Source organism: Cyanistes caeruleus, chromosome 25 (genome assembly GCF_971803275.1).
Source record: "Cyanistes caeruleus chromosome 25, bCyaCae1.hap1.1, whole genome shotgun sequence".
NCBI classification, from domain to species: Eukaryota; Metazoa; Chordata; class Aves; order Passeriformes; family Paridae; genus Cyanistes; species Cyanistes caeruleus.
In genome coordinates, this window is record NC_141725.1 from 3,597,058 (window position 1) to 3,609,690 (window position 12,633).

At 65.0% G+C, this 12,633-nt stretch overlaps 1 protein-coding gene across 1 annotated transcript; it reads left to right on the forward strand.

Annotated features, from left to right (window-relative positions):
- The first annotated feature begins 1,390 nt into the window (after positions 1-1,390).
- HCN2 (hyperpolarization activated cyclic nucleotide gated potassium and sodium channel 2) lies at positions 1,391-11,466 on the forward strand. Its single transcript, XM_086862552.1, has 8 exons — positions 1,391-1,839; positions 7,033-7,456; positions 8,114-8,275; positions 8,948-9,166; positions 9,315-9,461; positions 9,740-9,980; positions 10,147-10,311; positions 10,422-11,466. The coding sequence occupies exons 1-8, from the start codon at positions 1,391-1,393 to the stop codon at positions 11,372-11,374; spliced, it is 2,760 nt and encodes a 919-aa protein (XP_086718678.1). The 3' UTR covers positions 11,375-11,466.
- The last annotated feature ends 1,167 nt before the right edge of the window (positions 11,467-12,633 follow it).

Consider the following 12,633-nt stretch of genomic DNA (forward strand, 5'->3'; position numbering starts at 1 on the left):
GGGTCCTGTCTGACCCGGCTCTGGGCTGCAGCACAAAGCACAACTTGTGCCTTGATCTGGCTGGGCAGGGGCAGGGGGACAGCAGCCCTGGGAGCTGGGCAGGGGATGACATTGTGCCACTCTGGGCTGTGCTGCAGTTGCCCTGGTGAGCTGTGCCACAGCCCTGCCACCGCCCAGGGGCTGCCACATCGAACCTTGGGCAGGGATGGCACAAACAGGCCCCTGCTGTGGTGCCCCATCGTGTTCCAGAGAGAGAGGGCTGGTGCTCCACGGAGACCCTGCTCAGCCCCTGCTTCCCGGAGCCTGGGGACCAGCCCTGAGCTGCTGCCTCACTTCTTGTCTCTGGCGTCTCCAGCCTCCCGCTCAGGTTAAGCTGAATCAGGGCTCGGTGGGCTGGCAGCGGCGGAAGGGCAGCAGTGCTCTGCCCCAGGAATGGTTTGGAGAAATGCGCTGCTCTTGGAGGCGGCCGTGCCACGCCCGGGGGGGTGAAGTCGCACAACGAGGCCGCTGTGGTGGGCAGCGCGATTTTCGGGGTGTCTCCTGCCCTGGGGCTCGGTGCAGGGCCCGCGGCCGGCGGTGGCAGCCCCGGCTGCGGTTCTGTCCCGTGGCACCAGGTGGTGCCAGCGCCGCGCCCGAGGCTCCGTCACCCGCCGGGTCCCGCCCGGAGCTCCGAGCGGGGCAGCTCCGGCCCCGGCCCCGGCTGCTCGGGGGTGCTCGGGGAGAACCGGGGCTGCTCACTCCGGCACCCCCGACACCTCTCAACCCGGGGAGCCGCAGCCGGACGAGCCCGGTCCCGCGGCACAGGGCAGGAGGTGCCGGTCCCGGTGTCCCCGTTCTTCCAGAGCATCAGCCCCCTTGGCGGGTGTCCGCTATCCAACTTCGGGTGCTGGCGCTGTCCTGGAGCTCCGGTCCGGGGTCTCCATCCCCTGGTACAGCTCGGGGGATTCCCCCTGACACCAGCTGGGTCCAGAGAGGGCTCAGGGCCGGAGCGATGGGTCCTTGCAGGGATGGGAGGGCAAAGCTCCCGTACCTGGCGCGGCGATGGGCTCCATCCCTGGCTCGGGAGTCGGCAGTGCTGAGGCATCCCTGAGGCTCGGCGGGCGGCAGCGGAGCCCCCGCGGGGAGAGCGGCCGGTCCCGGACCACAGCACACCGGGGACTGCCCTGCCGGAGTCCGGGGCCGTCGGGGCGGAAGGTGGACGGCCCGTGCCGGTTGCCTGCTCCCGGTAGCCGGTCCCACCGGCGAGGGCTGTGCCGGCGGGGGGAGCTGCGGAGCCGCCCGGCCCCCGGCCCAGCCCCGCCGCCCGCCCCCGGCCCGCCCCGGCCCGCCCCCGCCGCGGCGGCGGGCGCCACTCGGCCGCCGGTGGCCTCGGCGGCGGCAGCGGCGCAGGATGCGGGCGGGCCGCGGTGCGGCGGGCGGGGAGGCAGCGGCCGAGGAGGAGGCGGCCGATGGGGCCAAGCGCGGAGGGGCGGCGGCGGCGGGGCGGGCGCGGGGCCGCGGTGGGAAGGGGTCCCCGAACGGCGAGTGCCGTCGCGGGGAACCTCCCCGCAGCCCCGGCCCGGAGCCGCCCCGCGAGCCCAAGGTCTCCTTCTCCTGCGGCGGCGGCGGCGCATCCCCCGGCGGGGCCAAGGCGGCCGAGGAGGGGGCGAGCGAGGATGCGGCCGAGGAGGTCCGCGGGAGCCAGGCCAGCTTCATGCAGCGGCAGTTCGGGGCGATGCTCCAGCCCGGCGTCAACAAGTTCTCGCTGCGGATGTTCGGCTCGCAGAAGGCGGTGGAACGGGAGCAGGAGCGCGTCAAGTCGGCGGGGGCCTGGATCATCCATCCCTACAGCGACTTCAGGTGCGGGGGTACCCGCGGGGTTCGGCCGCATCCCGCGGGGCCGGGCCGGGCCGGGCCGGGCCGGGCCGGGCCGGGGAGCGGAGCCGCCGGGTGCGGCCGGGCCGAGGGCACCTTGAGCCGCCGCCGGGCGCGGGAGGGGATGAGCCGGGCATCCCCCTCCCCAGCGCAGCAGCCGCCGCTCCGGGGATGCCGGGAGCCCTCGCGGTGCCTGGGCAAGGGCATCCCCTCGTCCCCTTGTCCTTCCCGGGGTCTCGGCCGGTTCGGCCCGGCTTGGCCCTCCCGAGCCCCACCGGGCCTTGGCTCTGTCCCCGGAGCTCTCTGGGGTTCGGTGTCCCCCTCCCCGAGCAGGGGGACGTGCTTTGCCGCTGCCTGGCAGAGCGTTGTGAAGGCTCCCCCATCCCCCAAGGAGGCCTGATTCTGTCCCTGGGCTTCAGCCGGTTTGAGGGGGATCCTTCTCGCTCCTGAGAGGACTCGAGTCCCCAGGATCCAGCCTGTGTGTCTGCCAGGCGAGGAATGACAAACCCTGGAGAAAGGCTCTGCAGCTCCATCTCCTTCCCGTTCCCTGAGCCCTGGCGAGCTCCAGAGCAGCGAACGCTTCCCGAGTCGTGAGGAAGCTCCCGGGAGGGATGGCTGCGCTGTCTGGGGCAGGCAGCATGGCATCCTGCAGGGATGGGGAGGCCGAGACCCTGCTGGCATTGCTGGTGAACCAGCACTGGGAGGACTCTGCTCCAGAGGTCTCAGAGGGGCTGGAGGAGCATTTGACCGGGGCTGGGGGGCCGAGGGGCTCAGCCCCAAGTCTTTGTGCTGCTGTGCTGGTGGGAGGTTTGGGGTGGCTCACAGGAGGGTTTCCTGGGTGTCTGAGTGGGGGATCCCCCTGAGACAGTTCTCAGGTTCTGTTCACTGCTGACACTGATGGGTCCCTGTGGGCTGGGGTTCCCTGGGGCAGGTGGAGGTGGCCGTGGGCTCAGGGCAGGGACCAGCACCTTCACCTCCTGCTTTCAGCCTCATGTGCTGCTCCTGGGCTCCTCTGGCATCTTCCAGAGGAGCAGCTGGAGCCCTTTGGCCTCCCCTCAGGGCCGACTTCCTGCACAGGGTTTTAAGCCCTTTCACCCTGGGAACCAGCCATGGGAACCCAGTGGAGCCCCCTCCTCATCTCACTGGCTGGACACTGGGTTCTGCTGCAGATTTGGGGTGAGAAGTGACCACACCTGCTGGCCCTGTGGCGGAGGGAACTCCCCTGTCCCTGCCGTGACAGAGCAGAGGTGGTAGTGCCACCTCTGGGGGCTGCTGAGCAGGAGGACCTGGCCCCTTCTCACTCCCTGTGCTCCTCCTCACCCTCAGCAGCTGTGGGGTGTTGGGGGAGGCTGGGAATGGGGTGACCCCCATGCCTGCACCAGGGCAGAGCCTGCCCTGCTTCTCTGAGCTGGCAGAGCCCACAGTGCTGCCAAGAGCGGGGATCTCCCTCCAGTGAGCCTGCAGTGGGCTTGAGGTCTCAGAGGATTCCCCAGAGTGCAGCAGCATCACTCCCTGGACTGGTGCTTGCAGCGGGCAGGTGGGTGCTGGAGTGACCTTGGGGAGTCACCCTGGCTGTCCTGCCCTGCACGGGCTTCGTCCTCCTGGAACCGCTATCGAGACTTGAAACCCATTGGGGCAGAGTGGCTGCCTGTGTTCTGATGCTGGAAGTGGCGTAGGAGAGTTCCCTGCCCAGTGGGGAGGAGCTGCAGGCAGAGCCATGGCATCCTCCAGCTCCACAACTGTGCACAGGAACAGGATCGGCCCACGCGAGGCTGGGCTGAGGAACCCGCTCTGCCTGTTGGGGACATGAGTGCATCCCTCCCCTGTTGTCCTGCCTTGAAATAATCAAAAAAGCATTTATCCTGTAATGATAATGGAGCGTGACCCTGCAAAACCCATTTCCCATCTTAAGAGAAAATCATTACCCATCTGCATCTGTGACATCATTTCATAATCGGCATCATTTAGCAATCCTGGCTCCTCACAGCCATGGTGCTGCCATCATTCACACACAATTCAGGGCAGATTTGCTCCAGGAACCAAAGTTGCTGTTTACATAAATATTGAATGACAAGGAAGCAATCAGGGCAGCTGGTGAGATCCTGAGCTGTGAATCTGATCAAAGAGACCTTGTAAGTGTGTGCTGGAGCAGGGCCACCTCCTTTTGGGTGCTGGGCAATGATTATCACCGACTTTGCTGCATCTGGAGGTCTCTGGAGGAACAGCCAAGCCAACACCAACTCCTTCATTGCTTCTTTTGGGGTTTCTGCACCAGCCCTGGGGCTTTAGGAGCTGCAGGAGCTGCAGGAGCTACAGGAGCTGCAGCTGATGGTTTGGAGGTGGTGGCAGTGCCCATCACCCTGTGACCACCAAGGGGCTGCCCAAGGGTTCCTCCAGCCTTCCACAAGGCTGGGCTGGGACTGGGGCTGGAGCTGAGCAAGAGGTTCTCGCTGGTGATGATTTTCTGTCTCAAGATCCGTTCCTGCACGTGAATCAGGGGCAAAGATGCTTCCAGAGAACGTGTCCCTGGTGTTGTTTGGCTGGAGCCTTCCTCACCCAGGTTTAAATGCTTTCAGGGGCTTTCCCTCTGCCTGCATGGTGCCACCACAGGGGCTCCTGAGCAGAGGGACTCTGCTGCTGGTCCCGGTGTTCCCATTCCCTGTGGTGAGGATGCTGGGGAGCTGGGTCCCTCCCTCTGCAGCGTCAGCCACCGCTCAAGGGGAGGACAGGCTGTGACCGACTTGGGGGATGGGGAAGGTTTGGGTCCTTGAGCAGTTTGCAAAGCCTTTGTCCCCCCTTCCCCAGGGACCCCGGGGTAAAAGATTTTCCAGGGGAAAGGGCACCCAGTCATTCATCACAGCTGGCTGTGCTGGGATCTGGGGCTACAGACGGCACGTTGGCCACCACAGCTTGGGCAAACTCCTGCCATTGGCTTCACAAGCCACTTCTCACAGCAATCTCATTTTTAGAATATGAGTATTTAGTGCGAGTTTGCAAAGTGCCGATCCTGCCCCAATCCTGTGCCAATCCCACACCGATCTTTCACTGATCCCGTGCTGCTCCTGCCCACCAGGCAGCCTGGTTTGCATCTGGGCCCCATCAGAGCCAAAGGGCTCAGAGGGAGCTCTGTTCATCCCTGTTCCATGGGATCAGCACAGACCGGAGTGGCTGGATCATCCCTGGCAATCCCTGGAGCTGAGTGCTGCCAGTGGAGTTAAGCAGGGACTACCCTGGCATACCATGGCCATGCCCCCTGTAGGGCTTGGACCCTTCTCTCATCTTGCCCAGGACCTCAGACCAGCACCACTGTGCCAGGCGTTGGGCGGGTGATGGAGCAGGAAGGTGACAGCCGCCTCTCACAGGGGCTTTGGGCATCTCCTGTCATCATCGCTGTCGTACAATTGGGTCAGAAGCAAAGGAGGGGTGTCGAGGATCCTGATTAATTTGTTTTCAGATATTTTTAGTAGCCTGGATTGGATCTTTTTTCTATGCACACGAACCTTCTGAGGAAGAAAGCGTTGGCATCGCACGCTGGTCCCCGGGGCGATCGCACAGGGTCAGTTGTGTGCAGTGGGGGATCAGGAGCAGTTTATCTTTCTCCGCAGGCCCAATTCTGCCCTGGCTCAGCCAGATTGCAGAGGGATTGGAGCCAGAGGGGAGTTTTGCCCAGCTGGCGTGGTTATTTAATCTTTGTTCTTCGCAGCTTTGCATGGCTAATGCCCCTGTGGGACCCACGCAGCGCAGCAGGGTCAGTCCGAGCAGGAGCTGCCAGGGGGTTTGGGGACAGATCCAGCTCCACAGCAGCTCTGCTGATTTCGGCATCCCTGGAAGGTCATGCCGTGCATGGGAGCCCAGGGCTCCATCAGGGCCTGTTTGGTGCCGGAGCTCGGTGTAGGGGAGCACGGGGAACACAGCTCCTCTGCCGAGGGTACCCTGGGGACCGCCCTGGTGTGAAGTCATCGTGTTGCAGCAGTGACATCACTCACGGTTGCCACGGCAATGTCTCACATGAGGAAGGTGTCATTGGAGAAAGGTCAGGAGCTGGGATGCTCAGCTCCTTCTGGTCCTGCGCTATTCTGCGCAGTGGGGAGGGGGGGCCATGGCCCATCGCCCCTTCCTCTGTGCGCGGGGGTCTCCTCCTCGCCCCCCGTGTCCCGCAGGGAGCAGCGTGCCCGGGGCACAGCGTGGCACCCCCAGCCCCTCACCCTGCCCGGGTGGGCTGAGCTGGATGCGTGGGCGGGGGTCCTGCGTGTCGGTGCCCGTGGCACTGAGGAGGATCCCCCCACTCCTGCCCCCCGGCCGGGCGAGGCGAGGTGGCCTCCGCGTCATCCTGCCGTGACAGAGCTGCTGCTGTGACCTTGCAGATGCTCACAAAGGTCATCGGTGGCCCGGGAGAGGGGGACGAGGAGAAAGGGGAGAAGGGTGGGGTGAGGCAGGAGGGGGGCGGAGGAGCAGCGCAGCCCAGGCAGGGCCGGGGGCGGACGCTGCCGCCCACCCCGCACCGCCCGCGCGTCTGGCCGGGGCTGCGGGCGCTGCCGCCGCCAGCTGCAGCCCTACGTGCTCCGCTGCACCGGAGCCTCGGCGGCTCCTTCCACCGCGGGCAGAGCCCGCCCCGGCACCCCCGAAACCGCGAGCCAGCCTGGCCCAGGGAGGCGCCGGGGTGAGGTGGCCCTGGCTGGCCCTGGGGACTGTCCCCTGTCCCTGGGTCCCCGCTCTGGGAGCGCAGAAAAGGGCGGCCGCTCCCAGGGCTCTCGGGTACTGACTCTACCCGGGACCTTGAGCACTGCCCGTCGTTTGGGGGTCCCCAATCCCCCGAATGCTCAAAAAAAAACCAGCTCAGCTGGAGCATGTCCCCCTCTGGTGCTTGGTGCCATCATTCTCCCCTCCCCAGGACCTGCTGTCACGGGCCAGATCAGACCAGCAGAAGCCCTCAGCCCCATCCTCTGACTCAATCAGGGGCTCTGCTGGCTGCAGGATCATCCTGGGGGCAGTTTGGAGAGCAGGGAGCAGGATGTGGTCTCTGGGAAGATGAAGGGTTCCTGTGCCTGAGGTGGCATTGGAGTGACAGTAGCCCAGTGATGCAGGTCCCTTAGGGCAGGGCGTGGTGGCTGGGTCCCCTTGGCATGGGGGGGACTCTGGGGCGCTGGTGACATCCCCCAACATCTTCTCGCTCCCCAGATTTTACTGGGACTTCACGATGCTGCTCTTCATGGTGGGAAACCTGATCATCATTCCCGTGGGCATCACCTTCTTCAAGGAGGAGACCACGGCCCCCTGGATCGTGTTCAATGTGGTCTCTGACACCTTCTTCCTGATGGACCTGGTGCTGAACTTCCGGACAGGGATTGTCATTGAGGACAACACAGAAATCATCCTGGACCCCGAGAAGATCAAGAAGAAGTACCTCAAGACCTGGTTTGTGGTGGACTTTGTCTCCTCCATCCCTGTGGACTACGTTTTCCTCATTGTGGAGAAGGGCATAGACTCAGAGGTCTATAAGACAGCCCGCGCCCTCCGCATCGTCCGATTCACCAAGATCCTCAGCCTCCTGCGGCTCCTCCGCCTCTCCCGGCTCATCCGCTACATCCACCAGTGGGAGGAGGTGAGGACCTGCTGTGGGACCCTCGGCAGCAGCTGGATGGCTGGAGAGTGCGGGAGCTGGAGGGGCCCTGCGGGCGCAGTGCTCCCCTGACAAACCGGCGGGGTGGAGAGGATCTGTGGGGCTGTTTGTGGGGCTGGTGGGTGGCTGTGACCCACCCTGCAGGGTTTGGGGCATCCCTGAGCTGTGATATAGCACCCACCCCTGCTCTGCCAGCAGTAGGATCCTGTCCCCCTGCTCAGCTCAGCACCTCCTGCCTCTCCCCTCTGGCTCCCTACCCCACCAGGAGCTCGGGGAACACTGGGGAGGCCAGCAGGACCCCCAAGCCCTTTGGGGTCCCCATCTTTGAGGATCTACCCTGCTTTGAGGGGACATGCTCAGCTTTGCTGTGTAGCTCTGGCCCACACCCTGCACTGGGAGCTGCCCTGCTCAGTGCCCAGAGTATTTGTGTCTCCCTGATCCTCACCAAGGCTCGCTGCCATTAGCGCTTCCCGGGCGGCAGCACAGCGGCACCCACCAGCTATAAATAGGCAGGTGGAGCACAGCCACCTCCAGGCCAGAGCCAGGCCAGCCTCTTCCAGCTAAGGCCATGCAGGTCGGTGCCCTGAGCTGTGGGGGACAGTCCCCACGCTCACCTCCTGCCATCCCACCCACCCACAGATCTTCCACATGACCTACGACCTGGCCAGCGCGGTGATGAGGATCATCAACCTCATCGGGATGATGCTGCTGCTCTGCCACTGGGACGGCTGCCTCCAGTTCCTGGTGCCCATGCTACAGGATTTCCCCCAGAACTGCTGGGTCTCCATCAATGGGATGGTGGTGAGTTCCATCTGCCCCACACCGTGCTCCTGCCTGCTCCCCGGGGCTCCCACCCACCCCCACATCATCCATCCTCCATCCTCCAGCCCCAGGAGATGCCATCTCCCCCGGGGGTCAGGGCTGTGGTGCCCCACGGCGCACGGAGCACCCGGCCCCATGCTGCCCTGACTGCTGCCATCACCCTGGTGAGGTCTCACAGGACCTGGAGCAGTGCATTGATCTGGGTGGGAGGAATATGCTGACATGGGGCTCTTGGCCCCATCCCCTGCCTCCTTCTCCTGCTCATTAGCCACAAAGCTGCTATTAATAAATAATGGTCCCTGTTTCTAATTGCTCCCTCTCAGCCCTGCAGCCTCCTGCAAATGGCCCTTTTCCCCTGTCTGTCTCATCCTGTTTCATCAAATTTCCATCTCTGCTCTGTTCCGCCTGGCTTCCTCCTCTTCCTCCCCTGCCTCTCTCACCCTTCTCCTTCCCTGCCTACTTCGCCGGGGGACTTTGGAAAGTTGGAAAAGTTTGCTCATCAACAAATTCCTATTGCTGGGAGAGAAGTGTGACTGTGGCCAGGCGTGAGCCAGGGCGCTGGGCCCTCGGGTGATGCTCACACACACACACACACACACACACACACACACACGTGTGTGCATGGCTGAGCTGATGTCCCTGTCACCACAGAATGACTCCTGGAGTGAGCTGTACTCCTTCGCCCTCTTCAAGTCCATGAGCCACATGCTCTGCATCGGCTACGGGAAGCAGGCGCCCGAGAGCATGACGGACATCTGGCTGACCATGCTGAGCATGATCGTGGGGGCCACCTGCTACGCCATGTTCATCGGCCACGCCACCGCCCTCATCCAGTCGCTGGACTCCTCCCGGCGCCAGTACCAGGAGAAGGTAGGACTGAGCCGCATGGGGCCCACGGATTTGTCCCCTCCTGGAGCCGCAGCCACGTGGGGTGATGGTTCCCAGTCAGGAGCAGGAGAGGGGTGATGGAGAGGGGAATGTGGGTGGAGGTCCCAGCTGACACCACCTCTCCCCACAGTACAAGCAGGTGGAGCAGTACATGTCCTTCCACAAGCTGCCCGCCGACTTCCGCCAGAAAATTCACGACTACTACGAGCATCGCTACCAGGGCAAGATGTTTGATGAGGACAGCATCCTGGGGGAGCTCAACGAGCCCCTGCGTGAGGTGAGGGCTGGGGAGCTGGGAGAAGAATGCTGCAGTGAGGATGGGCATTGCTCCCCCTTTCCAAGGGAAGGGATCCCCTGCTCCTTGCTGTGGGTCCCATCAGCTCCTGCCATGCACATACTCAGGGTCAAACACCTCTTGCTGCAGCTTTGCAGCTGCATGTGGGAGTGTGTCCATGCACAAGCTCATGCCAGGGTGTCCATAAGACTGTTTGGGGTGGGGAGCGCATCCCTGGGGAATCATGTCCCACATTCCTGGGCTCACCCACGTCCCCACAGGAAATCGTGAACTTCAACTGCCGCAAGCTGGTGGCCTCGATGCCGCTGTTTGCCAACGCCGACCCCAACTTTGTCACGGCGATGCTCACCAAGCTGAAGTTTGAGGTGTTCCAGCCGGGCGACTACATCATCCGAGAGGGCACCATCGGCAAGAAGATGTACTTCATCCAGCATGGGGTGGTCAGCATCCTCACCAAGGGCAACAAGGAGATGAAACTCTCCGATGGTTCCTACTTTGGGGGTGAGCACTGGCAGGACTGAGCCTGGTCCCCTCTCAGGGTGTGTGAGAGGCCCTGTGCTGTCTCAGGGCACCCAGTGCCTGGTGCTTCTCCCATCCTGCTCCTGGCCTGCCCTGTTTTGTCATCGATGGTGATGTTCTGACCTTGGCCCTGGCATTTTTCCCCCAGAGATCTGCTTGCTGACCCGTGGCCGGCGCACGGCCAGTGTCCGTGCAGACACCTACTGCCGCCTCTACTCGCTCTCAGTGGACAACTTCAACGAGGTGCTGGAGGAGTACCCCATGATGAGACGGGCCTTTGAGACTGTGGCCATCGACCGTCTCGACCGCATCGGTAGGACACAGAGGGGGGCCTGGAGGGGGAGAGGGGGTGTCAGCTGTGGTTCCCATGGGAGCTCAGCATAGCCCCAGTACAGGGTCTCACGGTCCTTCCTTTCCCTGTAGGGAAGAAGAACTCGATCCTACTCCACAAAGTGCAGCACGACCTCAACTCAGGTGTCTTCAACAACCAGGAGAACGAGATCATCCAGGAGATCGTCAAGTACGACCGGGAGATGGTGCAGCAGGCGGAGCTGCAGCAGCACACGGCCATGTACAGCCCCGTCCAGCCCCAGGTCACCTCTGCCATCGCCACCCTCCAGCAAGCCGTCGCCATGAGCTTCTGCCCGCAGATGGCCAGCCCGCTGGTGGGCTCCATGGCGCTGGGCTCGCCCCGCATGATGCGCCGCTTGCAGTACGCCCAGGCCGTGCCCAGCCCCTTCGCCGTGTCCCCCGTCCTGCTGCAGCAGAGCCCCCCGCCGCAGCCGCAGCCCCCCGTGCCCCACGCCAACCCCTCGCCCTCGCAGGACCCGGCGCAGCCCGCGGCCCTGCCCGTCTCCACCAGCGCCTTCGCCGCGGCCGCGGCCAGCCCACCATCCCAAAGCCCCCTGGCCAGCCGGACGTTCGCCTACGGAGGCGCCCCAGGGCCGCTGGGCTCGCAGCTGTCCCTCAGCCAGCAGCCGGCGCCCGGCTCGCCCCAGCGCCTGGCCGCCCACAAGAGCACCCAGGCGCTGCACACCAGCAGCCTCAGCCAGGATTCGCGGCCCCTCTCGGCCTCGCAGCCCTCGCTGCCCCACGGGCTGGCGGCCGGCAGCACCCAGAGCCCCCCGGCCTCTGCCCGCGAGTCCAGCACCTCCATCGGCGGGGGCCCGGCCGCCGCCTCGCCGGGCCCCGGCCCTCCGGCCGCGCTGCGGGGCCCGGCGCCCTCCCGGGGGGCTGCGGCCCACCCGGCGCCCGCGGGCTCGGCGCTGACACCGCCGCCCGCCCTGCCGCAGGACTCGGCGGCGCCCCGCAAGGATTCGGCGTCCAGCACGCCCGACACGGACCCGGCCAAGTCCAGGCTGTCTTCCAACTTGTGACCTCCGCGCCAGGCACGGGGACACCGGAGGGGCGGCGGGGAGCCCCAGCTCACCTCGCGTCCGCCCCGCGCCGCCGGGTGAGGGCCACGGCCGCACCGCCGGCTGCCGCCCCCCGCCACGGCGCCAGCCCCGCTCCCCGGCCCCTCCTGCCACCCGCTGCAGAGCGGGGCAGCTGCCGAGGGTGGGCCTGGGGCTGCTGTGCCCTTTCCCCCACCGCGGGGTCACTGGGCTGAGCCCCCCGGGTGTGTCGTCTCCGACCAAAGTCTGACCCTGTCACTCGCTCCCCGCGGCGAAGCCCCGCTGCCCCTTGGCCTCCCCGGCTGCCCATAGAAGCCACAGCTGCATCCTCGCCATGACCAACTCTGTGTATGATATCTCTGACCTGAACACATCCCTGTGTGTGACCCGCAGGACACCTCCCCGGGGCTGGCGGCTCAGCCCCGGCGCCGCGCGTGTCCCTGCGCCCCTCTCACAGACCCAAGGCGAGGGGTGATGGTCCAGGACTGGAGGTAAGTTGGGAAGGGTCTGAGGGATGGTCGCCCTGAGGCTTGTAAGCACCCACGAACACACTGTCCCCACACTCCGGGGCTGGGGGAGAGCACAGCCCCGTGTCCCCATAGGCAGCGCTAGGACGGAGGCAGGCGCTGGAGCCCGAGCCCTGGGGCAGGCACCTACCGAGGGTACCGGGTGCCTGTGCGTGTGTTGTGAGTGCGTGTGTGGGTGTGTGTGCAGGTGTGTGTGCAGGTGTGTGTGTGTGTGTGTGTGTGCCTCGCTGCCTCGCACTCTGGAGCCTTCCACATTGAATGTACCGCGAGCGCGGGGCCCGTGCCAGCCCCGGCACCCTGCGGCCGAGCAGCCGGAGGGACAGGGCCCCACTCCAAGTGTCCACCTTCCCATCCAGCCCATCCTGTGCAATAAACGTCAGCAGCTGACAGAGCTACGCACGACTCCGGCTCTGCTTCTTCGCCACCGTCCCTCCCTGCCGCGCCTCCCGCTCTCCGTGCCCGGCCCTGGGAGCCAGAACACTTGGGCACAGCCCCAGCCCAGGCTGTGGGATGCAGCTTTGTCCTTTGAAGAGCTGTCTCCCTTGCCAGGAAAGCCACAAGGTGAAAAGCCTCTGCCAGCAGCTTTCCCCTTGCTTCAGCAGCAGCCAGGAAGAAGCTGGGTGCTGACTGTGAGCCTGTGGTTATAGGGCACAGCCAAGAACTGGGCCAAACACAGCTCCAGTTACAAGGTGCCAACCATCTGCAGCACCAGCC

Bases quoted from the DNA above. Each gene is read 5' to 3' on its own strand.
- HCN2 (XM_086862552.1), top strand. From the start codon at position 1,391: ATGCGGGCGGGCCGCGGTGCGGCGGGCGGGGAGGCAGCGGCCGAGGAG. The intron at 1,840-7,032 runs GTGCGGGGGTAC...CTCGCTCCCCAG, and splicing joins CATCCCTACAGCGACTTCAG to ATTTTACTGGGACTTCACGA. The intron at 9,981-10,146 runs GTGAGCACTGGC...TTTTTCCCCCAG, and splicing joins CGATGGTTCCTACTTTGGGG to AGATCTGCTTGCTGACCCGT.